Here is a 23,065-nt window from a genome sequence, read left to right as displayed (position 1 = left end):
CACCCTCATGACCCTCCTTTAACCAAATAATTGGTAGAATGGCAATTCCTCAACTACTGTTTCTCCGGAAGGTGAAACAGAGCGTCTTTCCAAGGCACTTCCCTATGGACCAGGCAGTGTCGTGAATTGGCCCCTACTAGTCATTATCAATTCGACGTTCTACACACACTATATTACAACAAATCTCTATGCACCACAGGTTAGCCTCCGAAATCACCAACCTCACCAGGCCTTGTGCATTGACACCACTTGGTTCGATCAGGACACTGAATCCGAGAGGAATATACAGTCTTTACTTATACATACCAGCCATACTAAAGCTGACCGTTCATTATCTAGCTGAGGGAAACATGTATGGATAGTTATATAGCCTTGGAATGACGCGTGGAGAGCGCAGAAATGCCGTCTACATCGATCACAGAAACCGACATCGATCACAGGGTATCCTGGAACGCAACGATCTCAGAAGCGCAAATTTCATAGCGACATGTCATTCTAATCCCTTGGTTTTTAGATGGCGGCGGTGAGAGGGTGATTCTGAGGATTGAATACCGAGGTATCTAGAACAAGATGTTGTACGCAAACCATTGATGAAATAGAACTGACTAGAATTCGACAGACAGAGTACTAAGTGATCCGCGCCATCCACCTTCCTAGTTTTACTCTTCTACACTGTGGATTTTGTAAACACATAACACACTCTTTGGGGACTTCATAAAATATATAAAATAAGTATGCAATTCTATAATCTCTATTGACGTCGTAAACGCTGCAAGCAATCATGATACAGTTCTTCCACTTGGGAACCCCCCACCCCCCTTCGACATGCAATTGAAACAAACGGTGGGATTTACCAAGCCAGCAGCAAAACCTCCTATTTCTTAGTTCTTCAGAGTATACACCACGCGTCCGCGGGAGTCTTTTCCCTTGTACTCCACCGGTTTTCCGATATCAGAAACAACCCGTCTCTCATCGCCGTTATGGAGGATGATGTCCAATTCCCTCCAGGCCGGAACAAATCCAGATTTCTGATCCCGAGTGAAACCAACTGTTACCTTTTCTTCCGTCGAGCTGTAGCTAATGGTGTACTGTGAGATGTTTGGCTTCAGCGAGATTCCGTCATCTTCAAACCAAGTTGTGCTGAAAGCTTGGCCATGCGAGCTGCCACGAGGCGGGAAGATCTCAACACCTCTGTAATCATCGAGCTCCTCAACGGCCACGGACGCCGGGGTTTCATCACCAGGCACTCGGGTGTGTACAGACTTTCCAATTGGGATCGCACCACCAATCCGGGCCAAGAGGGGAATACTTTTCTGCCACTCGGATGGAACCTCAACCCATTGCCCAGAAGCGAAATAGGTATAAGGCTCGTTCATGTTCACATATCCAAAATCAAACTGGTCATTGGCCTTCCGGGGAAGATACACCTTGGCGACGCTCACGCCCGGCTGGTAGACGCCACCAACCATAATAGTGTCACCGAACCAGAACTGCTCGTCCCCGGACTTAAGTGCCTTCGTCCAGACCTCAGGATCAGACTCGTAGCCCCAGCCCACCCAGCGCTGGGGTGGAGAGGCGGTCAAGTGACTCTCCAAACCTAGAGAGTAAATGTATGGAAGGATCTCATAGCGACGCTTGATGGTGTCCCGGACGAGAGGTGTGATCTCGGGGTACATCCAGGGTTCAATGACCTCCCCGACAGAGTTGTTTTCGGGCGACGTCTTGAAGCAGTTAATGGCAAATCGAGGGGAGTGAATACCCAGTTGGATCCATCTGAGGAGCAGCTCAGGTGAAGGTTGGGGTCCTTCGAAACCTCCAATATCGTGCCCACAACACTGCAACAGCGAGATACCTGCATTGAGGGACAATGCATTTGCACCTTTCATGCTTTCCCAGCTGGTAACGTTGTCTCCACTCCACGTGCTAGCTGCGTAGCGCATCGTACCAGCCGTAGCACTCCGAGTCAGAACGAAAGGTCTCTGGTTGGGCTCAAGATCGAGCAGGGCGTCATGAGAGGCCTTGCCCATGAGCTCTGTGTGCATTGCACGTCCCCAGTCTCCAACAGTGGCCTTGACCCCCGTCTTGGCGCCGTCGGAAACAGTTGGCTCATCGATAGCAAGCTGCCAATCATCATCTGGAAGCGTGTATTCATTGTTGTCATTCCACATTCCATCTATGCCGGCGCGCTTCAGACTCTGGACTCCATCGTACCACCACTTGAATGCGACGGCTGAAGTGAAATCGATATGGCATCCGTCACCCCCAGTTGCTCCGCCAGCACTCCACAATCTCATATACCCCGGCTCATTGGTTTCGGGGTTCTTAAAGAATCCATTTCCATCAATAAGCTTCTGGAAGTCTGGGTGGGAGCCAAGCAAAAATGGCTTGATGTTGGTAATGAGTCGAATTCCTCGTGAATGATACTTGGCAATCCACTCTTCCGGATTGGGGAACCGGTACTTGTTCCAAGTGAAGACATTGCGAACTTTGGGTTCGACTTCGGCAATTGAGTAGCCGGAGCTCATTTGATGCGCCGAGCAGGGAATTTCATGCTCTTTCAATTTGTCGGCGAAATCCATGAGCGCTTGGTGGGCGGGTGGCTCATCCATCATGGTATACTTGTATCCTCCGGAGATGTATCCGTAGGCCCATCTGGGGACGAGGATCGGGTGGCCGACAAGCTCTGCATACGACCTCACGACGTCCTTGAGTGTCTTTCCGACAATGAGATATTGTTCGAGACCACCGTAGTCTTGACGGTAGACTTTGAAATGGCCCCAAAGACCGTCAACCTCCGAGCCAATGGACCACGTTCCTCTGCCGTGTGTGGTCGAGAAGATGGCAACACATCCCGCAGGTGATGCCTTAATCAAAAGTGGGATGTGCTTGTATAGGGGGTCGGTATTATACACATCGTATCCAAAACTGTCCGTGGCTGAGAGCTGGAAATGACGACCACTGAGATCCATAGGGGCTCTCTTCTCCCCTAGTCCAACATGGAGGTCATTTCGGTCATGTTCAGTGTAGTGCGCAATTCCAGATGCGTCGGCTACATAAGACCGCAAGGGAAGATCTCTGTACAAAGGCTTTTCGGTGCCCTTCCACGAGAGCGAGACCACTGGAGTGTTGGCCCACTCAACAGAGGCTGTGATATCACCAACTTCGATGGTCTTTTGTTGAGAGCCGTGTTCTGTAGAAACATGGACGTCTTCCAAGCTGGTCACTGGCTTGGTCACACTCGGAAAAGGGGGAAGAGGATGATCCTCGGAAGAAAAGGTGACTCTGAATAGGTTTTCACGAATTGGCTCGAATGAGAAGTCAAATTGCCTCTTGTCTGAACCCGAACGGAGGTGTACAGCGGCGGAGCTCTGAGCTCCTGTTGAAGTCTCCTGATAGCTCTTAGGACAAAACTCTTTCTGAGGCATGATTGCTGGTTAAGCGGTCTGAAAAAATACAATTAAAGATGAGTTCAAATCAGCGGGATATACCAAAGTCTTGAAGCTCTATTTGAATGTTTCTACGCACATCTACCACATCTGCGTCATCGGGACTCCTCCAGGGCAACTACCGTGTATACATCGGACTTCGGGCCCATGTCCGACAACTGTGGTTGCTTTCCCCACACGACATCTCCACGCTCTTGGCAACATGTCGGTTTTTCTAACCGAACACCGATACTAATCTTCTTTAAGACTACAATATCCCCACCATTGCGTTTCTTGTCCTACACGGTGAAAGAACGATGGGAATCATTGGACGCATCATCGGAAGATGCCCGACGTTCGTCACGAGTCGTGACATGCCGTCCCGTTGTGTTTTGCCGGCATTGATGGCCCGGTCCGCACTAATCCTCGTATGGTCTACAGAACGAGCCTTGGCTTGATGGGTTTGCTCCCCCTTCGGCTTTTGGAAGTTTTATCCGGGGCTGGGGGTGATGTGTTCCCCACGGGGTTCTCCTATCAAGGCTAGTATAGTATACCTTTAGAAAATCTGAGAGTATGGAAGCAAATATCCTCCTGTGCTGGCTCACTCCTCTTGGTATCTATCACCATCTGCTCTGCGCGTTGGAGAAATTCTGAAACCAAAAGATACTTCTATTTCTTTCAAGATTCTCTTTTCTAGTACCACGGATTCTAAATTCCAGAGCTAGCTGAGTCCAGCTAGAGGACCTAAAAAGGAGAAGAAGAAAATGTCTCATCACAAAGCAGCAGTGTCAGGAGAGCAAGGTCAAGACGAGCATATAGAGTCTGTTGAAAATCCTACTCGCCAGGACAGGGAGCACATAGTTGGCCCTGGACAAGACAGAGCCCTAGACCTTATAGCAGATGCAGGACACTCATCTGTCCTCACAGCTGAGAACAACGCCCGAGTGCTTCGAAAGATCGACCTGAGGCTTTTACCCATTCTTCTCGGGATATATTTCTTGCAGCAACTCGACAAGTCGAGTCTTTCATATGCATCCATTTTGGTCTCGTCGAGACAGCTAACCTCCATGGACAGCAGTATTCCTGGCTAGGAGCAGTCGTTTACCTAGTGCAACTCGTTGCCCAACCTTTCGTTGCTTATATATTAGTCAAGGTTCCGATTGGAAAGTTTCTGGCATGTACAACCCTTTGCTGGGGCATTGCCCTGACCTGTATGACCCCGGCAAATACCTTTGCGGGCTTGTTGGTCTGCCGGATGTTTTTGGGTCTCTTTGAAGCCGGTATACGTGAGTATCTCTTGAACCCTAGGCGCTCTGGTCCTCGATGCTGATTATGGGTTACCAATAATAGCTGCTTGTTTTATCGCGGTCACGCAAATGTGGTACCGACGAATCGAACAGCCCGTCCGACTTGGCTCGTGGTATGCTATGAACGGTGTGGTGTACATGGTGCGTTGGACTCATTTGAACACACAGTGTACTGTTGTACTAAGGTCAGACTCTTGCAAGTAGTTTGGCAGTCTTCTTTCGTATGGTCTGGGCCACATAAAATCCTCGGTTTTTGAGCCCTATCAGGTTCGTCATATCCCTCAAAGTTGTTGGTGATTCAGGGATCTAACTGCCAGTCAAGATTATCTTCTTATTCTTCGGCCTCATAACGATTGCTTTCTCTGGCCTTATTCTGTGAGCGATACCACCTTTAAACCAACTGATGCGCATATCTAACTCTGGCTGCATAGGCTGTTTATGCCCGACTCGCCGATTCAATCCAAGTTTCTTACAGAAGAAGACAAGCTTCTAGCTATTGAAAGGTATGCGGCTGGAGTCAGATACTTGCCATATAGGACGCTAACAGAATCTTGTCAAGACTACGCATGAACCAACAGGGTATAGAGACGCATGAATGGAAGTGGGGCCATGTCAAAGAGGCTTGTCTCGACATAAAGTCCTTTTTCTGGTTTGCCCTGATGTTTTCAGTATCGTAAGGATTGGTCTATATCCGTCGTTAAAGTAGCCTCAACTCACAGTTAGCAGGATTCCCAGTGGTGGTATCTCAACATTTGGCCCATTGATCATCGAGGCGTTCGGTTTTGACCAATTCGAAACCATTCTATTCAACATACCGTTTGGTGCTGTCCAGCTCGTAGCAACAATGGGAGGAGCATGGCTAGCGACTAAGCTAAAAATGAAGGGACCTGTTATAGCCCTGTTATCTTTACCTGCCATTGCAGGTTGCGTCATGCTGCTGCAGCTTCCTCGTGATGGTCAGCACAATGGAGCATTACTTGCGGGATATTACATTGTAAGTCTTCCTGGGCATTGGTATTTGCCTGGCTCTGCTAATTAGAAATAAGATCTCTGTGTATCCTGGAATTAGTATGTTCGTTACGTGACATTGCGAGTGGATTGAGCTAACAGACCATTAGCGCCCATGGTCTATTCGTGGTCTGCAGGAAACACCGCAGGTGAAACGAAGAAGAAGATTACGAACGGCATTGTCCTTGTTGGGCAATGTGCTGGTAATGTACGTGAAGAATTCAGTCCGATCGGAACATTTTACTTACACCTGACAGGTTCTTGGCTCGAATCTGTACACAACCACAGATGCGCCCTTATATAGACGTGGTTTGCTATCCAAGTATGTGATAGCACTAGACTAATGATACGGTACCCATGCTGATTGCAATTATAGTCTTGCAATGTTCTGTCTCCTCGTCCTGCTTCCCATGTAAGTTTGTTCTCCTGGCCCCTATACCGGCCTATGTGTTTATATATCGCCAGGATGAATATGGCATACCTGTATTTCCTCAACAAGCAACATGAGAAGAAACGAGTGAGTATGGGTAAGAGTGCAAAGATTATCGACCATTCGATGCAAGCCGTTGGTTCAGTGCCAGTGGACAAGACCGAGCCTCAGCAGCCTGCAGTGAGCGAAGACAACGCGTTCAAAGATCTCACGGACTGGGAGAACGAGGACTTTATCTACGTTTACTGAGCGATTCAATGATGACAAAACATGGTATATGGATATATGTGTGAAGTTACTGGACCAGCTATCTTGTACAGCGCGTTATAGATGATGATAGCCGTTGTTGGATGGAGTATATCAATAATTCATTGCTTAAAGCTTGTCCCCGGATTTGAATTATTCTACGTAGAGAAGCCCACGCAGTTGTGAAAGGCTTGGCCACCTCTAGACTAGGCTCTAATAGCGTGTAATCCTAAGTTTGTTTTAAGCGAAGACATGCGCTACGTTAGTAGTTGTATCGGCATGTCTTTACCCGAGTCGGCAAGTCTCCGATGTTGACGGCGTTGCCCCGCCCCCATTAATATCACCATGCAACGATCCTCGCCCTTCTTGCATTAACTCTTTCTGTAATCTATCCTAGTTGACTTTAGTACATACTGTACACACTATATGGATTCTGACGGTTCCTCGTGTATGGTGTCGGCCCCGATTGGGAAAAAGCGCATCCCCGTATGGTCTCTCCTTTTCCAGGATATGCATGTGTTGCTGGCTAACTCACGCTAATCACAGAAGGCTTGCAGCGCTTGTCGACAGTCTAAAGTGTGCTTGAACTCTATAAGATTTCCGCCTGCATATCCATTTTAACCTTCCTGTAGGTGAGATGTGACGGGAAACGACCATGTACTAGGTATTGTCCCCGTTTCTCATACATCTACTCTAGACGATGACAAGGCCATTCTCACAGGTACAATAGATGCAGGCGCTCGCGGAAGCAATGCGTATTCTTCGAGATCCCAAGGGACCCTTCCTCAGAGTATGTATTCTGATCCCATCTCTTCAAAGCGGCCCTTTGATTGTTGGTAGAAGTGTCCAGAACTGACCAGACGGAAGACGGCTAGGGAATGTGGAAGCCGAAGTACAGCGACTGCAAGCGCAATTGAGTGACATGCATGAGCTTCTTCAGCTTCACATACAGCCAAATCCAGGACCTCTTGGAGATATAACCCAGGGTCCAGTTCCGGGGCAGCAGATCCCAATCCCCTCTCCAAGTCATATCATGTCGGATCCAGGGCCAATGCCTACATTCCCTGGAACGGCGGAGACCGGTGAATACCACTATCGTGGACCTAGGTGTATACCAGCTCACCGGAACGGCTCCATCTTCCAGCAACTGCAACCCGCAGAGGTGCATAGTCCTCATCCAGCTAGGCAGAGGCGCTCTGGGTTCGATGTTAGAGAAGAGCCCATTTCCGATTTTATCAGCAAGGGTTTGATGACAATTGACCATGCCATGTCATGCTTTCGGGCGTAGGTGCTGCGAGCCATCATGTATCTTGTGAGCTTTTGCTGATCCAACATAGGTTTTTCCAAGGTTGCGTACGTGCCCTTAGTTTCCATCAATTATCTTGGGTGCTTATTCCTCGAGCAATTTCCAGGATAGGTATATCCCGATTTTCGACCCGGAGCTCGACAACTTTGCGTCTGTGCGAGCGCGCAGTAGCATACTTTTAAATGCCATCTGTACAATTGGCAGTCGCGTTGAGACAAGTATGACAAACCTCATCAAGTACCCACGATTGCAGTTGTATACTGATGAACATCAGGATCCGGATCCCAGATCTCCGACTTGTTGCACGCAGAGCTTAAGAGGTGGATTAACGTGGTTATCCAAAACAAAACGATGAACTGTCTAGAGTCCGTCCAGGCGCTTCTTATAATAGCGTGCTATTCTGCCGAACGTTCTCTTCTACTGTCATTTGCGACCCGGATGGCATTAGACTTGAGCTTGGACGAAGCATTCGAAGAACTTATCCAGCGGCTGACCATGAAAGAGGTTGAAGGCATCTCTGAATTTCATATGACAACTGACGAAGAAGAGCGTTCTTTGATGCGCAAATCCCGGACTTGGTTTGGCCTTCTCGTTTTGGATCATATGTATGTTCACAATCCAGTGCGGGATTTATACAGGCTGATAATCTCCAGATTTCATGTAGATGGCGGAAAGCCGCCTGGCATTCGGATGACGGGCAATGCGCATCGATGTCGCATCTTGCTCCGTCATCATACATCGACAATCTTAGATTTGCGTCTGTTTTCTCAGGTTGAGGTATGGCTCCTTATCTAATTTGATCAAAAATCAGGCTGACTGCGAAATGAAAGTTGAACGTTATACGTGGTAAGTTAATATCCCATATCTCAACATAAACATGAGAAAGATGCTTACACCCTTTAATAGCAAAGATCAACGATACTCTAGATGCGAAGGAGACACTCGATAGACCGGATATTGCCGAATTTGTGCACGAGGCCAAGGTAGATCTTGACCTCTGGTTTGAGTAAGTGAATCAAGTACTTCTACTGTCTACATCACTCACTGACTTATTTAGCGATTGGTTGCGCATTATCGGTAAGATTAACCTATGAATACACAAATCCATATGGTGGTACTAATGCTGTTGAAATTTCAAGAAAGCTCGATTGCAGCAGAGCAAGAGAGGCCCTTCCTCTTGGCGGCCCTGCGCGTCCAAAAATGTTGGGCTGAGCTAATCCTCCACTGCAAAGCCCTGCTATCAATGGGAGTAGAGAATGTGGCGTACGTACCGTGTTGCCCAATAGTGAAAATATCATTCCGCCTTGCACTGACACAAAACTAGTGCCATGTCCCCCGTTGAACGCAATATCCTCCTGCTAGCCAAGTCCAGCGCCCGAAAACACCTCCGCCTCATAAGCACAGAGCCAGACTTCTACCTCGCTAAGCTCAAATACGCCATGGACTTCGTCTGGGCCAAATGCGCATTCTGCTTCCTACTCCTTCTGAAACTCTCCCGGCTTCTCCCAGAGCGAAGGGAAGAGCACCAGGAATTGCTGGACCACGGGAACAGGCTTCTCGATGAGCTAACGCGGTCTGTGGGATCAAGCGGTGAAACCACCGGAAACGGAAGTATCTACATGCAGATTTTGAGGCTGAGCATAGAGAAATACGGCCGAATCTTTCAAGAAAGAGAAGCGGGCGGGGATCCGGTGGCCACGGCGCCATTCTGGGAGTCGTTCGATGCTCAGGCGGACTTGCAGTCGTTTGTACCGGAGCAGTTTGTTCGGGAGTGGGACTTTCCGGGGCTCAATTTGTTTTATTTTCCTACTGCGTGGCAGGATTTCTTTGGGGACTTTTCGCTGGCTGTTTGATTCTTTCATTTGAGCGATAGTGTCTGTACTATAGGTGATGAAGTACTGCCAAGTTTAATAAATATAAGACATCTCCTAGGCATACAGGTCATAAGCCAAACTTTTATTACACGTTGTTCCATGAATGAGATGCGATGTGGCTTGTAAAACATATCCTTTCCGCACACATACCCACAGTTCTCTCGGAGACGCCATCCATCTACAAGCACAGCTGTCCACCCATTTGCCCCTATGAGCTAACTAGCAGCAAATCTAAAGACATGTACAAAAGCAACCCAAGTCCCAACGTCTACCAAACCACAGTCCACATAAGCTGACAACAGGGATTCAAATCCTGTAGTGGATCAAACTCAAAACCTAGTATACGAGCCATCCAATCAAGGGTACTCAATGTGTCCTAACTACAACGTCCGATATACCGACCCGAGCCCTAATCGGAGTATAACATCTCTTCACCGACACGAAAGTAACATAGTATAAGAACGAGCCCTCGATCACTTTGACCTGGGACATTCAGGCGCGTCTTTGCATACAACTCGAAAAGCAAATCCTCTCAGTCATGGTAGGCCACAACGACCCCAAGACAGGCTGGTACGTTGATCTCACCCTTACAACCATATCCCCCGACGATATCTTACAGATCCAGCTAATATCTGGATAGGTGGATGGGAGAGCCCGGAAACTCTGGTACGTTAAACCCATCAGGCTCATTCTCACAAGAATTTCTAAAATCGATCAGTTCGATCAGCATACCTACCACCCCAAATCATACTCCATTAAAAACCCAAACTGAACCAAGACAGTCCTCCCCACCCCAACCCGCATAGCCACCTATGCCCTATCCCCAAATAGACAGAAACCCTTTGCCGGGGCATTCCACGCTGCCATCTTCAATACCTTCCGGAGGTTCAGACACCAGGTGTTCTATGTTGTGCCGCCGTTTTTAGTTGCCTATGCGGCGATGTGTTGGGCGAATGAGAGGTAAATTGCTAGTTTTGAGATGGTCGTTTGTACTGTGTGTACGTGCTAAATTTGGGGTAGGAATGAGTATCTGAATTCGAAACGGGGGAGACTTGAGAGCGCTGAGTGAGAGGTTGGGTTTGTGGTTGTGTTTAGCGGTTGTGGGTTGTTCTATGTGTTTTGCGTGAATTGGATGGGGGAGTCTAGATCGCTTTTTGCTGTATAGAGAAGATATATTTATCTATGTGCACTCCGTATAAGGTCTCGGATAATATGTTGCGGTTTGGGAGGTGTGTTATCAAGTCGATCTGTTCGCCGTTCGGTATAGATACATATTCTAGGCTTTCCGCAACCCACCGATCCATTGGAACCATGGATACATTCGTACTACTAATCTATAATAATTACAACCTAGACCCAGAGCCCAGAACAGTATATTTTCCCAAACCACGGGACACGGCCTGAAATTACATAATTAAAAAGAAGCTTTAACTAGTTAAATAGATTTATACGAACGCAACCCCACGTTTCCACTCTTCCAATCTTGATAGCTATATCACAAGAATTCTGTATAAAATCGAAACTCGAATATCGTACCAACACTACCAGTTCATCTATCACTCTACCGGAATCAGACAAAAGATCTTAGTATCCATCATGACCACCCCAAATCAGAATGTAAGCATTCCTGCAACACCGTCCTATATTAAGATCTTCAACCAAACATAAAACCCCACGAACCTCTTAAATTTCATATCAGACACTTAACAAAGCAAAAACAGATAGTATCTCCCACCGAGTTCCAAAAAGCTCACAGCGAACATCTCACGCTCGAAAAAGCAGCAACACACCAGCTCCAAGCCCTCTCCGCAGCCCGCCGCTCCCTGCCCATAGTGCCCGTCCCGGATCCCGCACGCTTTAAGTTCGACACTGTCCAAGGCGAGAAAACTCTTCCAGAGCTCTTCGCCGGCCGGAGACAGCTCATCATGTACCATTTCATGCTGGGACCGGAGGACGAGAAGGGCTGTGTTGGGTGTTCATTTTGCATGGACCATATTCCTGATTTGCGGCATTTGGAGAGTCGGGATACGAGTTTTGTGGCGGTTGCGAGGGCGCCGGTGGGGAAGATTGAGGAGTATAAGAAGCTTACCGGGTGGGAATTTCCGTTTTACAGTTCGGAGAAGACGCATCGGGCGTGGGAGGAGGCGGAGAAGGGTGGAGAGGTTATTACGTGGAAGCCTGGCAATGGGTATTTTGGGCTGTGTGTGTTTTGGAGGGGCGATGAGGGGGAGGTGTTCCATACGTACTCTACGACGGATCGGGGGATGGAGATTCTTCTTGGGACGTATCATTTATTGGACATGACGCCGTTGGGGAGGCAGGAGGTGGGGAATGGGATGAATGAGTTTCGGAGAATTTATGAGTACTAAAGGGGGGTTGGGAATGTGATGTATGTAATTAGGGCTGGCTGAGGCTGGGTTCCGATGACGTCGGACGTTGCATACATTGAGTGAATTTCATGTAGTCATGTTATATCACGCATATTTCCAGTGTAGGCCTTATTGCTTCAAGGTTGGGTTCCAATGTTCCTTTCGTGAGCAGTTGAGCTCCGAGTGATAGCGCCATGGCTCTGATCTCGAACTCATCAAGAGTCTTAGATGCAGATTTATAATGAGTGAAATAGAAAAAAAAAATGTGGAGGAAAGAGAGATTAAAAACACGGTGGGGAATTTAACACAAGGAAAAGAAAGAAAGGAAGGGAAAAAAGAAAGAGAAGAAAAGAAAGAAAAATGATGAACATGAATAGAATCCTGGACGCGTCCCAATGCTGGAGAAAAGAAAATCAAGTCAAGGAAAGCAGAATGCGTATCGGCAGAAACGCAGAGTAGAAATCCTCCCACGGCAGCCACTTCATCCCACACCAAGGGAGAAGAAGTCGTCAACATCACTTCGTCCCAATGTACATAGTCGTTACTTGCACTTCATCGTGATTCTATACGTTTTTGTAGAGCAACAGCGGTTCGCCGACGTTCTCGATCTCGGGAATAGTGCACTTCAGGTCGAAAGCCTTCGCCAGGACGATCTTGAAGATCTACCAGAAAGTTAGTATTGGACGGAAACCAGGTTCGGAATGTATCTCCGTTCGCACCTTTTGTACGTTTATACTGTGGCTGGTGCTGCTGAAAATCAAGCTGGCCTTCATGGCCTTGGCAAACCTCTTGGCCTGAGCTCAAATTAGCGTGGTTATCGTTAAGATTTCTTCACGCTAACCTACCTGGATCGAGATCTCTTCCTGGTCTTCCCGGGGAAAGTTGACAAAGTGATCGTATTTTGTGCCAACGAGGAAAGGAATCGCGGTCTTGTTGAAACCACGGCCCTGGCGGTACCACTCCTTGATGGAGTTCAACGTGCTCTTGCGAGTGAGATCGAACATGAAGAGGATCGCGACGGCATCGTTGCAAACAAGAGGAAGCATGTTGACGAATTCACGCTGTCCACCCAGATCCCAGATGGAAAAAGTGATCTCCGTATTCCGGATAGAAATTGTTTTCTCCATAAAGTTTACACCTTCGCATGGTTAGAACTGTGCCCACAAATAGCGACCCCGGGTATGATCACATACCCAACGTTTGAATGTAGTCTTCGTCCCAGCTGCCCTCCACATATTTGACCATCAGACTAGTCTTTCCGATTTGAGCGTCCCCGACCATTCCGACCTTGATCACCACGCTGTTCTTCGTTTGCTGCTGCGATGGTTGCTTCTGGCTGACATCCTGGCTAGTCTGGGAGATGCCGGGTGCGCTGGACAACCCGGAACTTGGCCGAGACGATGAAGGCATTTGAGGTTGGGTCAAAGGAGAAGGTGTCGGCCGGGCATCATCATGAGACTGATACTCGCGAGTGGGGGAGTGGTATTCGACGGCGGAATGGGAGGAATAGTGGGCGCGCGAATCGCTGCTGTAACCGTCCTTATAAGGCGCTGCGGGGGCCGTATCCTCCGTCACATGAGGATCCTGTTCAAACTGGTCCGCCACATGAGGTGTGCTGGCGGACGGAAAATGTGACGCATCCATATTGAGAGGAGTGTTTCAACTGGGAGGGTTGTTGGACAAAGCTTTCCACAGCCCCTGTGGGAGTGCCTGAGGGTGAACACAGCCGCAGCTCCAGAAGAGGGAGAGCGTCAACAGCCCGATCGCCACTAGTCCACGATAGGCTTAGCGCCGTTGCCCGTCGGGCTTTCGCAGAAAAAAAAAGTTCCTGAACCCTAATCAGTCATTTTCCCTCTCTGTGAAGGTGGTTCTGCCGCACGACTGGTTCGTCGACAGTTTCTCGTTAATCCCTACCAGACAAAACTTATACACCATGTCGAAGAGAGCCGCCGACGTTTCCGATGAGCAATCCGCCGCTCTCAAGGCCGGAGAGCGCCCGATGACCGAAGCCCCTCCAGACGAGGTGGGGGAATTCGAGGACGAGTTCGAGGACGAATTCGAGAGCGAAGATGAGATCCTCGAGGCCGGTGTCGATGGCCGCCCTGATGCGGAGCGGGAGGAGGAGGAAAAGGGTAAGCTCTCCTGTTCACCCATTTCTATCGGTTCAGCTCTGATTGCGACCGTGTTCTACAGATGCGATGGAGGTCGACCAGCAGACTTTCATTCCCGGAAGAACGAAACTCGCTCCCGGAGAGGTGCTTTCGCCCGACCCTTCTACATATAATATGCTACACACCCTCACGACACCCTGGCCCTGTCTTTCTTTCGATATTGTCCGCGACAATCTGGGCGACAACCGCAAGACCTTTCCCGCGACCGTCTACGCCGTAACTGGTACCCAGGCAGAGGGACGCCGATCAAAGGAAAATGAGCTCATGGTTCTGAAGATGAGCGGTTTGAGCAAGATGGAGAAGGAGAACGATACCGACTCGGAAAGTGACTCGGATGACGATGATGACATGGGAGAACCTATTCTCGAGCACAAAAGTATCCCCTTGGGATCGACAACCAACCGGATCCGTTGCCATCAAACCCCCTCCTCCTCTGGAGATTACTCCAAACCTCCACAGACCCTCACTGCCACCATGCTGGAGAACTCGCAGGTGGTCATTCACGACGTTACCCCTCATCTTACGAGCTTCGATGTTCCCGGCACCGTTCTCCCTCCTTCCGCCTCGAAACCTCTTTCTACCCTTCGCATGCACAAGTCCGAGGGTTACGCACTGGATTGGTCTCCTCTACAGCCACTGGGCAAGTTTTTGACCGGTGATAACGATGGTTTGATCTACGTTACGACGCGCACCGAAGGTGGCGGCTGGGTTACTGATACGCGGCCCTTCACTGGACACTCTTCGTCGGTTGAAGAACTGCAATGGTCTCCCAACGAGCGCAATGTCTTCGCTTCCGCCAGCAGTGACGGTAGTGTGAAGGTGTGGGATGTCCGGTCCAAGTCCCGCAAGCCCGCTGTGGATGTGAAGGTTTCCAACACCGACGTTAATGTCATGACATGGTCGAACCAGACGTTCCACCTTCTCGCTACCGGTGCGGATGATGGTCAATGGGGCGTCTGGGATCTGAGACACTGGAAGCCGAATGCCTCGGCGCCGTCAGCCCAGATCACGGCATCGCCTGTGGCCGCGTTCGACTTCCACAAGGAGCCGATCACCAGTATCGAATGGCACCCAACGGATGACAGTGTGGTTGCCGTTGGTTCGGCCGACAACACTGTGACTCTGTGGGATCTGGCTGTCGAACTTGATGATGAGGAGAGCCGGGAAGCCGGCCTGGCAGATATTCCGCCGCAATTGCTGTTCGTGCATTACATGGAGTCAGTCAAGGAAATCCACTGGCAGGCCCAGATGCCCGGTACTATCATGGCTACTGGCGCTGCTGGATTCGGGTACGTATATCGGATACGAGTATGAGAATTCTTCCATGCTAACCTATGCTTCACAGAGTATTCAAGACGATTAGTGTTTAAAAGCATAAAAGTGCGATTCCGAGATATACGCCCCACGACTTGCCGTTCTCATACCTTTATACCATTTGTTTGATGGAAGTTCATTTAAAGTTCTCCGGGAATAGAAGTCAATGAATCTGATGACATTGTGATATTATGCAAAACATGACCGCACAAATCATGGGCGATGATGACTGACTAGTGTATTGAGCCAGAAGGCTGATTGGGTTTTGAGCGACCGTTTAGCGCGGTGCTCAGTGCGCCTCGTGACGATCCGCATGTCGGCAAATGATTGTCAAATGCCGTCGGGGTGTAAGCGAGCAGGTGGCCAGTCCTGATTTGTCGTAGACTGACCCAGCATGCATACACACTGTGGTAAGGGAAGAAAAATATTCATCTAAAAGCCTAAAATGGCGATAGATACGCCATTTGCAAACTTGAAGGCATGCAGCAGAGAGGCACGTGTAAAACAGTCGTAGAGTGCAACCATCTCCCGTGACCCGGCATATCACAGTCCTTCCCCATGGAATCTCGTGGGGATCAAAGTCTGGGGCATCCAATCAGACGTGCGCTGAAAACGTTCCCCATTTCTGCGCAAATGCGGGGAAAGCTGTGCCTCGATTGGTGTGTTAAACGTTGTCGCCAACCTGGGCCAAATCCCTCGACTCAAACCTTCAATTTATTGTTGATCTCTCGGGCAATCACTCTTTTGCTCCTCATCTCTTGTCCCTGCAGTGCGCAGACCTGTCGGTTGATCAGTTCACTAAACCAATCCGCCCATGCTTGTGCTTAATTTGTATCATTTCCCCGCAGCGCTCATCGCTCAGCACCAACTGCCCCGCAAACTGCCATGAGGATCGGAAGGGGATGTGAGCGTTGTCGCCTTCGTCACATTCGGTGTACTACTCGCGCGGGGGCTTCGTCATGTAATGCATGCGCTCGCTTAGGACGGACTTGTCGTCTCGATCCTCCGTTCCGTTTCAAGACCGTTCGGCATGTGTATCAGAAGAGCCAAGGGACTGCCTCCAAGTTTGAGTTGGAATGGGACTCTGCACAGACATGGGTGAACGTTCCTCGGTCTTGTATGTTCTGCTATTTCCACCTCCATGTTCTCTTTTTGTCTAGATTAGTCCCGACGGGGCCCTAACTCATCCGCTTTAGTGACCTTCGTTCACGAGTCAGCCGAAGAGTCAGCGGATGGGAGCGTCAGTGATGCTCCGAATGAGCCTCAGGCCGAGACCCAGATTCCGGGCGGCTCCCATACATATATCCCGGATCCTTTCGTCGCTCACCTGCCTATCTCCGGATCTCTGAATCCACACGATGAGGCCATTGGCATCCCACATGTGGAACCAGTAATATCGACTCCTTCAATACACGATGAACAACACTCCACCAAAGCCACGGCGATCTCGCCGGGGGCTGTCAATGACATGGTCTCCCCTTTGGCATCCAATAGCACCTGGTCGCCGATGACTCCATCCACCCCGCGCTCGACCTCCTCATCGACGATGACATCGCGGGAGGCGTTCCTGTTGCGCTCATACATCAACAAAATATCGCACTGGGTAAGAACCATACACTGTCCGTCGTACCTCTCAGTAGCAGAGGATCTGATCACTACAACAGTTAGATATCTGTGACTCGGGATCTACTTTCAACACCGAGGTGCCTCGCAGAGCGCTACATGTACCGATGGTTTTGAAAGCAGTATTAGCGCTCTCTGCACGACACGATGCGATCATGTCCGGCGGTAGTGATTGGGAGGCCTCCGAATACCACAGCCAATGTGTAGAGATACTGCTTGCCGCTCTTGCGCGGCCGGAGGAAACGTACGACGACAACATGCTGATTTCGGTCGTGATCTTGCGAATCTACGAGGAACTCGAGAGTACGACCGATGAAAAGTGTCATTGGCTTGGTTCCAATCGGTTGCTCAATACTATGTCCCGAGCCGCATCCTCTGGCGGGTTGACAGAGGCTGCTAGCTGGCAGTTTCTACGGCAAGCCATCTACGCATCCATTGTCCAAAATCAGCCTATGCAGCTGGATCTTCGGAACTACGAAAGGTCATCTGTTTTCAAGCGGGGCGACGACGCTGCCTATGCCAACACCATCATCTTCTACTGTGCCCGGATCATTCAACTCTGCTCGGAAGGCCATGTAGCAGCCGTGGATGAGGAGGACTGGCACGATTTGTCCAGCAGCGTAGAACAGTGGTACCGCGACCGGCCCGTCAGTTGGCAGCCACTGCAGTACAAAGACGCCAATCCAGCAGAGAATCGACCGTTTCCCGAGTTATGGGTCATGTCACCCCCAGCCGGTATGTACATGGATCAGAGTGGACTGGGATATATGTTGACTGGTATAGTGGTCGGACTGCAATATTATCACACCTGTCAAATTCTCCTCACGTCGTCCGACCGCCATTGGGGCGTCGTGAGCAACTATGAGCGTGCACGGCTCAGACGTATAGAAGAGGTTCGTCCTTCGAAGTGCCATCGACAACTCCATATATATACTCACCGTCCACAGAAAGTAATTGCATCACACGTGGTGCAAGTGATCGGGCTATCTTCGTCGAACGAAACCGTCGAAAATGCCTATTTCATGGCCTGCCACCTACTATATCGATGTAAGTTCGTCGATCTCCGGTTAAATGGCTTTCCCGTCCTAACCCGCACAGATGGACACTGCCTGCGCCATCCCGCCGAGAAGCGGGGATCACTCAAATTCCTGACTCAGGTGGAGGGCTCCGTGGGCTGGCGCACGGGATGGATTATCCGTGAACTCGAGGATCAATGGAACGAGCTGCAGGGATTGGATTCGTGGGAACTCGAGCTGCAGCCGAGACGGATGTAAAGTATATTTTTCCCTATATTTTTTTTCTTTTCCTTTTTTTGCTTTTTGGTGGAGTTGGCGTTCCGGCAACCAGTCAACAGCCTTGATGAGGGCATGACATGATGCAATGATATGATTATCTCGATGCCTGATGAGCGGGGTCGCGACGGAGTGGGTCTTGGCGTACAGGGTGATAGACGATAGAGAAATTAGAGATATAAATAGATTCCGCTGTGAAGAATGTTACCGCCTGCGCTATATCAAGTCAGTCGTAGTACTACTACTACTCCGTTACTGTGCTCTTTGTTCACACCCCCAGGCATCCATATATCCCATGGAACGCCAGAGGAAAATCAATCCAATCGCCACCGATCAGACCCTCGGAGATTTCCCGGCGACCTCCTCTGTATTAGCTCCCGCAGTAGGGGTACACTGTTGCCTGGTACGCAGGAGTTCTCCGGACCATCGGCACCAAAGGCGAATGAATTACTTAACAGAAAAGCCCTAACCACAATAAAAATAGCAAAACCATCGCTGTACAATTCACACATACTAATCAAATCAAATATTACAAATCTATCAAATACCCAAATACACAGGTTGAAAGCGAGACACCCAAGGAAATTCACATGTCGCCAACACACGATCTGCAAGACCGCCAATACGCCGGAGTATAACTGAGGGAATCCGTGACAGCAATGCGAAACCAGGGTCCAATGCCAAGACCCGGGCTAGGGATCCTGAGAGTGGGGACTCGGTTACAGCTATGCCTTGGGGGGGGCGGTGCTTTAGAATTTCTTTCTGGAAGGAGGGAATATTTTCATTATCGCATGATTTCATTAGTTTATCCTATTTGTTTGACGGGTTTATGGTCGGTCACTGGCTCACGTTGCATTGCACCTGTAGACCCCAATTCCTGTCTGAAGGGTGGTAGAAGTGAAGTGGTCGAGGTGAAGTGGATGGAAAGCTAGCAAAGTTGCCCTATCTTGGCAGTGGGAACTGGGGCGTCGCCGTGCCTGATGGATTCTGCGTAGTTTCTACCCCGGCGATGGCCGAGACGGGATGGGAATGTGATTAGTATGTGTAGTCCAGTCTGTCACTTGTGATGATTTGCTCTCTGTCGGAGGGGGGATTGGAGTCCGGTTCCGGTTTTGGAACGATTGATGTAGTAACTCCCTTAGTAGTAACTAGTAGTAGGAGGTTGTGTCTTCTTCAGTTGCTCAGCCACTCGGAGATTATTGTACAGATCTTTGTTTGGCATTGGACTGGTGTGATTTCATTATTCGTTTTAGTTCTAGTTTTAATTTACCCCAAGGGTTATTATTCATGTAAATACCCTTTTGGTTTTGCTTCTCCCACTTTTTTTTTTATAATATTATTTTTATTTTTTTTTTAACTCCCTTTTTTTTGGCTGGAGATAGTATATGTGTTGTACTGCGGTTTGCATATCGCAGTCCTTCTCGCGCGAATGAAGTCAAGACATTTACGGTCAATTTCTGGGCTTTTGCTGGGTGGGACGGGGGTTTTGGCTTCGAATTCATGTGCGTAGTGCTTCGTCTCATTTTCTTTGCTTTTGTAATTTGATGCCTGTCAGGCAGTCCAGGTTGAATTGACACAGCTAACTGTTGGCAGGCTCGGGAAACCTGAGGATATCTTCCCAATCCGACGCCGACGCCCTCAAGGACTGTGAAACCATCAACGGCCCGGTCACTGTCTCCTCCTCCTCCAGCGGTACCATCAATATCCCCGAACTCCAAGACGTTAGAGGCCCGTTCACGGTCGAGGGATCGTCAAATCTCAATGCCGTCACCGCGAGCAATTTGCAATCCGTCAGTGGGCCACTCACGATCAGCGGTAATGGGGCGCTGAACAGTATTTCAATGTCGAATTTGCAGACTGTCGGGGGTGAGCTGAAGGTTCAGGGGAATGAGGGGTTGAAGGAGCTGAAGTTGGATAATTTGGAGAGGGTTAATGGGGATTTGACCCTGGATGGGGACTTCGACCGGTTGGTTGCTTCTTTTGAGGGGGTCATTTTCTGGCATGTGGTCGGGTGCTGATGTTGATATAGGATATCGCTTGGGAATCTGGACAATGTCTACGGCAAAACAAGTATTCAGAGCTCGGGCTCGTTTCAGTGCTCGAGTCTGGATGAGCTTAAGTCGGACAATGGAGCGTTCAGGGGCTCGTTCTCTTGCAATGAAAAAGGGTCGGGGCTTAGCTCCGGCGCGAAGGCCGGTATCGCTATCGGTGTCATACTCGGTGTTATTCTCCTCGCGCTCCTCATCTGGCTCTGCATACGTCGAAAAAGGAAACAAAAACGGAAGGATGCAGCCCTCGCTGGCCTCACTGCTGCTGGCGCCGCAGGGGCGGTAGGGAAGGATGTCGAGAAAGCTGAGAATAAAGTGCCTGCTGCTGTCTCCAATAGTTCCCCGTCCAGCCATGAGCCACCAAGTCCGCCGTCTGATACCGAGGTGGTGGCGGCGAGTAATATACCCAGAAAGCCTCTTTCTCCACCCCCGCCAGCATCGGTACCTGCAGCGTTGGTGCCTGGCGATCGGTCTTCGAGGGTTCTTTCCAACCCGGATGACCCATCGTTGTTTCTGCAGGCGATGCCGAGGCGGAGACCTTCAGAGTCGGAGGTCCCCATGTTGGATAGCGAGAACGTGCATGAGGCGCCGGCGCCTGAAGTTGGGAGGCAACAGGAGGGGTTGTTTGAGCTGGATGCTGGGCCTGTGAGTGGTAGGCATCAGCAGGCTATACATCATGATTGAGGAGTGGGCCTTCCTTTACGTGCAATGATAATAATGATACCTTTTGTCTCTTTCAATGTGGTTTGTTTCTTGTTTGAGATTCGCGGTGGAATGACTAGATGTCAGCAATCACAGGTCCAATGTCCCAATTCCCTGTATTATCCAGTCCAGGTCCGGCTTTCATCCGGTGGGATTATGGTAGATAAATCTGGGACGAATGACATGGGTTTGACCGAAAAAAACATCAATTAGGTGCTAAACTCGTAACCAGTGTATATCCATGGTAGTATACATCAACATTAACAATCATCTATTCAGGTCGAAATTCCCTTGGACCGCGGGGCTCGCACTGCCTGCAGTGTTTCGCCCGACGGCAACGGCCCGCACCATCCATATGCATCGCATCGGCACTGTTCGTAACGCGGACAACTGCGGCCCGTTAGCATCTCCCCCATCGTAAAAGACAGGAACCCAAAAGAACTTACTATATGTCCTTCATGCCGAAAACAATATGCCACACCTTCTCAAACACCCACCCGACGCCAAAACTATCCGTCAACTCCGTCTCCGCCGCCCACTTAAGCATCCGCTCGTAATCGTGTCGCGGTCGCTGGAGGATCCGTTCCCGGCTCACGGCGAACTGTCCGCAGCAGACATTGCCGATATGCTGGGGAACCTTCTCCGGGCCGACATTGAAGAGAGTCTCGTAGACCTGGGGGAAGTACGCGCGGATGTCATCTTTTTCGATGTCAATCTGCGTCGGGTCCCATGGGTTGACGCTCGTCGGACAACCAGGGTTATGCTCGCAGCGGAGATTGACATATCCTTGCGCGTCGACGGCTTCGAGACGGAGATGGGGCAGCACGGAGCTGGTGCGCGGGCCGAAGAGGTCGTTGTGCCACTGGTCAACGTTGGAGTGGATGAAGATGGTGTACTTTGGGAGTTGATCATAGTAGTCTACCAGATAGGATAGATAGGCGGTGGCCTCGCGACCGCGAGTTGTCTCAGGGACGAGAAGGTAAGGGGCGGGAGGGGTATCTGTGGTATAAATGAAAGGGATTGTTCCGCTGTGGGCAATTAAGGTTAATCATTAGCATTGAGGCGGTCCGTGATTTGGGGTGGTACAATATCGTACTGATCCCGGCAATAATTGAGGAGCCAGTTAAGGTCCTCTCTTTGCGTGGCTGCTAGCACCAGTCCAACTTCACTTGCATTCGTGTAGGTGTTCGTGATCTCGGATAATTGGCGAAAGACTTGGTTGTTGACGGGCTCAGGCTCTAGATATCTATGAGCCATGATATCATTGGGAATGTGGGAAACTCCCTCTCGGAATGGGGAGATAGGGGGGGGCTGAGATAAGTATACATACCGGGTTGGATGTCCAACGGCTCGCTCATGTATAAGAACATAGTCACCAGAGTGGTGAAAACTAGTGCCAAACATCCTAAACACACCGTTCGAGGGGCAGGCCAGCGAAACAACCGTCTCTTAGACATTATAGATGTATGAGCACTCTCACGGGCGAGAGGCCGAAATGGGGGAGAAGCAAGGGAATGGCGGAGGGGATGGGAGGATGAAGCGTGTCAAGAGTGGTCGATGCATTGAACTAGGTGTTATCAGCCATTTTGTTGGAGAGTCGATGGACCACTACGATGGAGCCTCAACCCCAAAGCACAAATCCTGGCAGGTCTGCCTTACGTCCTACGGAGAAAAAAAAAAAAACAGAATTGGGGGCAGAACCTGAGTGGATCCATGGATGGCCTCACGGTAAGGGGCGAATCGCATCCTGAATATCAACTAATGGTTCTCCAATCAACAGAATCTGGATGAGCGGAAGGCCCCAGTGGGGCCATTACTGTCATACCATTGGTATGCGGCACGAGCCACCCAACTACTAGTCTTCGTCACCATCGCCCTTTAGGATTAGGGACAACTTATTTAACTTATTACAATGTCTTTGAGCCCCAAGGAGAACCAATGGGGACATTT

The 23,065-nt window shown here is 49.7% G+C and overlaps 12 protein-coding genes across 12 annotated transcripts; 8 read left to right on the top strand and 4 right to left on the bottom strand.

Moving 5' to 3' along the window:
* Nucleotides 1-881: 881 nt before the first annotated feature.
* BDV37DRAFT_290155 (putative alpha-glucosidase) lies at nt 882-3,425 on the bottom strand (the record flags this gene model as incomplete). Its single annotated transcript, XM_032088650.1, has 1 exon — nt 882-3,425. The coding sequence occupies one exon, from the start codon at nt 3,423-3,425 to the stop codon at nt 882-884; it is 2,544 nt and encodes an 847-aa protein (XP_031947231.1).
* A 764-nt stretch (nt 3,426-4,189) lies between these two features.
* BDV37DRAFT_290154 (putative MFS transporter) lies at nt 4,190-6,419 on the top strand (the record flags this gene model as incomplete). Its single annotated transcript, XM_032088649.1, has 13 exons — nt 4,190-4,445; nt 4,484-4,711; nt 4,776-4,873; nt 4,937-4,999; nt 5,055-5,107; nt 5,164-5,235; nt 5,292-5,405; nt 5,459-5,726; nt 5,779-5,800; nt 5,851-5,948; nt 5,998-6,062; nt 6,117-6,152; nt 6,206-6,419. The coding sequence occupies 13 exons, from the start codon at nt 4,190-4,192 to the stop codon at nt 6,417-6,419; spliced, it is 1,587 nt and encodes a 528-aa protein (XP_031947230.1).
* A 1,030-nt stretch (nt 6,420-7,449) lies between these two features.
* BDV37DRAFT_277558 (putative C6 transcription factor) lies at nt 7,450-9,575 on the top strand (the record flags this gene model as incomplete). The annotated part of the gene is made up of 10 exons (XM_032085800.1): nt 7,450-7,700; nt 7,754-7,769; nt 7,829-7,940; nt 7,997-8,327; nt 8,376-8,499; nt 8,553-8,568; nt 8,629-8,728; nt 8,780-8,799; nt 8,862-8,985; nt 9,047-9,575. 10 exons carry the CDS (start codon nt 7,450-7,452, stop codon nt 9,573-9,575), a joined length of 1,623 nt encoding a protein of 540 aa, XP_031947229.1.
* Nucleotides 9,576-10,134: 559 nt separating this feature from the next.
* On the top strand, nt 10,135-10,665 carry BDV37DRAFT_277557 (cytochrome b-c1 complex subunit 8; the record flags this gene model as incomplete). The annotated part of the gene is made up of 4 exons (XM_032085799.1): nt 10,135-10,166; nt 10,237-10,262; nt 10,379-10,556; nt 10,617-10,665. 4 exons carry the CDS (start codon nt 10,135-10,137, stop codon nt 10,663-10,665), a joined length of 285 nt encoding a protein of 94 aa, XP_031947228.1.
* A 527-nt stretch (nt 10,666-11,192) lies between these two features.
* BDV37DRAFT_277556 (DUF899 domain-containing protein) lies at nt 11,193-11,965 on the top strand (the record flags this gene model as incomplete). Its single annotated transcript, XM_032085798.1, has 2 exons — nt 11,193-11,213; nt 11,318-11,965. 2 exons carry the CDS (start codon nt 11,193-11,195, stop codon nt 11,963-11,965), a joined length of 669 nt encoding a protein of 222 aa, XP_031947227.1.
* Nucleotides 11,922-12,637, bottom strand: BDV37DRAFT_1953 (uncharacterized protein). The gene has a single exon (XM_032079749.1). The coding sequence runs from the start codon at nt 12,479-12,481 to the stop codon at nt 12,095-12,097; it is 387 nt and encodes a 128-aa protein (XP_031947226.1). The 5' UTR covers nt 12,482-12,637; the 3' UTR covers nt 11,922-12,094.
* On the bottom strand, nt 11,922-13,651 carry BDV37DRAFT_235366 (Spg1/Tem1 GTP-binding protein). The gene is made up of 4 exons (XM_032080480.1): nt 13,159-13,651; nt 12,811-13,103; nt 12,685-12,759; nt 11,922-12,627 (listed from the first exon to the last, which is right to left on the bottom strand). The coding sequence occupies exons 1-4, from the start codon at nt 13,607-13,609 to the stop codon at nt 12,529-12,531; spliced, it is 918 nt and encodes a 305-aa protein (XP_031947225.1). The 5' UTR covers nt 13,610-13,651; the 3' UTR covers nt 11,922-12,528.
* Nucleotides 13,652-13,828: 177 nt separating this feature from the next.
* Nucleotides 13,829-15,489, top strand: BDV37DRAFT_235365 (ribosome biosynthesis protein RRB1). The gene is made up of 2 exons (XM_032080479.1): nt 13,829-14,097; nt 14,159-15,489. Exons 1-2 carry the CDS (start codon nt 13,899-13,901, stop codon nt 15,448-15,450), a joined length of 1,491 nt encoding a protein of 496 aa, XP_031947224.1. The 5' UTR covers nt 13,829-13,898; the 3' UTR covers nt 15,451-15,489.
* Nucleotides 15,490-15,757: 268 nt separating this feature from the next.
* On the top strand, nt 15,758-18,347 carry BDV37DRAFT_290145 (uncharacterized protein; the record flags this gene model as incomplete). The annotated part of the gene is made up of 5 exons (XM_032088648.1): nt 15,758-16,567; nt 16,647-17,053; nt 17,115-17,808; nt 17,857-18,120; nt 18,172-18,347. Exons 1-5 carry the CDS (start codon nt 16,336-16,338, stop codon nt 18,345-18,347), a joined length of 1,773 nt encoding a protein of 590 aa, XP_031947223.1. The 5' UTR covers nt 15,758-16,335.
* Nucleotides 18,348-18,707: 360 nt separating this feature from the next.
* Nucleotides 18,708-19,382, top strand: BDV37DRAFT_235356 (uncharacterized protein). Its single transcript, XM_032080478.1, has one exon. The coding sequence runs from the start codon at nt 19,025-19,027 to the stop codon at nt 19,295-19,297; it is 273 nt and encodes a 90-aa protein (XP_031947222.1). The 5' UTR covers nt 18,708-19,024; the 3' UTR covers nt 19,298-19,382.
* A 412-nt stretch (nt 19,383-19,794) lies between these two features.
* BDV37DRAFT_277552 (putative GPI-anchored cell wall protein Pst1) lies at nt 19,795-21,097 on the top strand (the record flags this gene model as incomplete). The annotated part of the gene is made up of 3 exons (XM_032085797.1): nt 19,795-19,867; nt 19,959-20,331; nt 20,395-21,097. The coding sequence occupies 3 exons, from the start codon at nt 19,795-19,797 to the stop codon at nt 21,095-21,097; spliced, it is 1,149 nt and encodes a 382-aa protein (XP_031947221.1).
* Nucleotides 21,098-21,293: 196 nt separating this feature from the next.
* BDV37DRAFT_1904 (DUF3431 domain-containing protein) lies at nt 21,294-22,770 on the bottom strand. Its single transcript, XM_032079656.1, has 4 exons — nt 22,446-22,770; nt 22,212-22,353; nt 21,562-22,143; nt 21,294-21,505 (listed from the first exon to the last, which is right to left on the bottom strand). Exons 1-4 carry the CDS (start codon nt 22,570-22,572, stop codon nt 21,391-21,393), a joined length of 966 nt encoding a protein of 321 aa, XP_031947220.1. The 5' UTR covers nt 22,573-22,770; the 3' UTR covers nt 21,294-21,390.
* Between the last annotated feature and the right edge of the window lie 295 nt (nt 22,771-23,065).

This window comes from Aspergillus pseudonomiae (genome assembly GCF_009193645.1).
Source record: "Aspergillus pseudonomiae strain CBS 119388 unplaced genomic scaffold BDV37scaffold_1, whole genome shotgun sequence".
In the NCBI taxonomy this organism is placed as follows: Eukaryota; Fungi; Ascomycota; class Eurotiomycetes; order Eurotiales; family Aspergillaceae; genus Aspergillus; species Aspergillus pseudonomiae.
The sequence above is the reverse complement of the archived record's forward strand: the minus strand, read 5'-3'. Positions and strand labels throughout refer to the sequence as shown.

What these genes read in the sequence shown, in the direction of transcription:
- BDV37DRAFT_235356 (XM_032080478.1), top strand. Translation starts at nt 19,025, where the DNA reads ATGCGAAACCAGGGTCCAATGCCAAGACCCGGGCTAGGGATCCTGAGA.
- BDV37DRAFT_235365 (XM_032080479.1), top strand. Translation starts at nt 13,899, where the DNA reads ATGTCGAAGAGAGCCGCCGACGTTTCCGATGAGCAATCCGCCGCTCTC. An exon ending in GCGGGAGGAGGAGGAAAAGG is followed by an intron (nt 14,098 to 14,158) that starts GTAAGCTCTCCT and finishes CGTGTTCTACAG; the next exon opens with ATGCGATGGAGGTCGACCAG.
- BDV37DRAFT_235366 (XM_032080480.1), bottom strand. Translation starts at nt 13,609, where the DNA reads ATGGATGCGTCACATTTTCCGTCCGCCAGCACACCTCATGTGGCGGAC. An exon ending in AGACTACATTCAAACGTTGG is followed by an intron (nt 13,104 to 13,158) that starts GTATGTGATCAT and finishes AACCATGCGAAG; the next exon opens with GTGTAAACTTTATGGAGAAA. An exon ending in ACAGTATAAACGTACAAAAG is followed by an intron (nt 12,628 to 12,684) that starts GTGCGAACGGAG and finishes ACTTTCTGGTAG; the next exon opens with ATCTTCAAGATCGTCCTGGC.
- BDV37DRAFT_1953 (XM_032079749.1), bottom strand. Translation starts at nt 12,481, where the DNA reads ATGTTGACGACTTCTTCTCCCTTGGTGTGGGATGAAGTGGCTGCCGTG.
- BDV37DRAFT_1904 (XM_032079656.1), bottom strand. Translation starts at nt 22,572, where the DNA reads ATGTCTAAGAGACGGTTGTTTCGCTGGCCTGCCCCTCGAACGGTGTGT. An exon ending in GCCGTTGGACATCCAACCCG is followed by an intron (nt 22,354 to 22,445) that starts GTATGTATACTT and finishes ATAGATATCTAG; the next exon opens with AGCCTGAGCCCGTCAACAAC. An exon ending in CTCAATTATTGCCGGGATCA is followed by an intron (nt 22,144 to 22,211) that starts GTACGATATTGT and finishes AATTGCCCACAG; the next exon opens with CGGAACAATCCCTTTCATTT.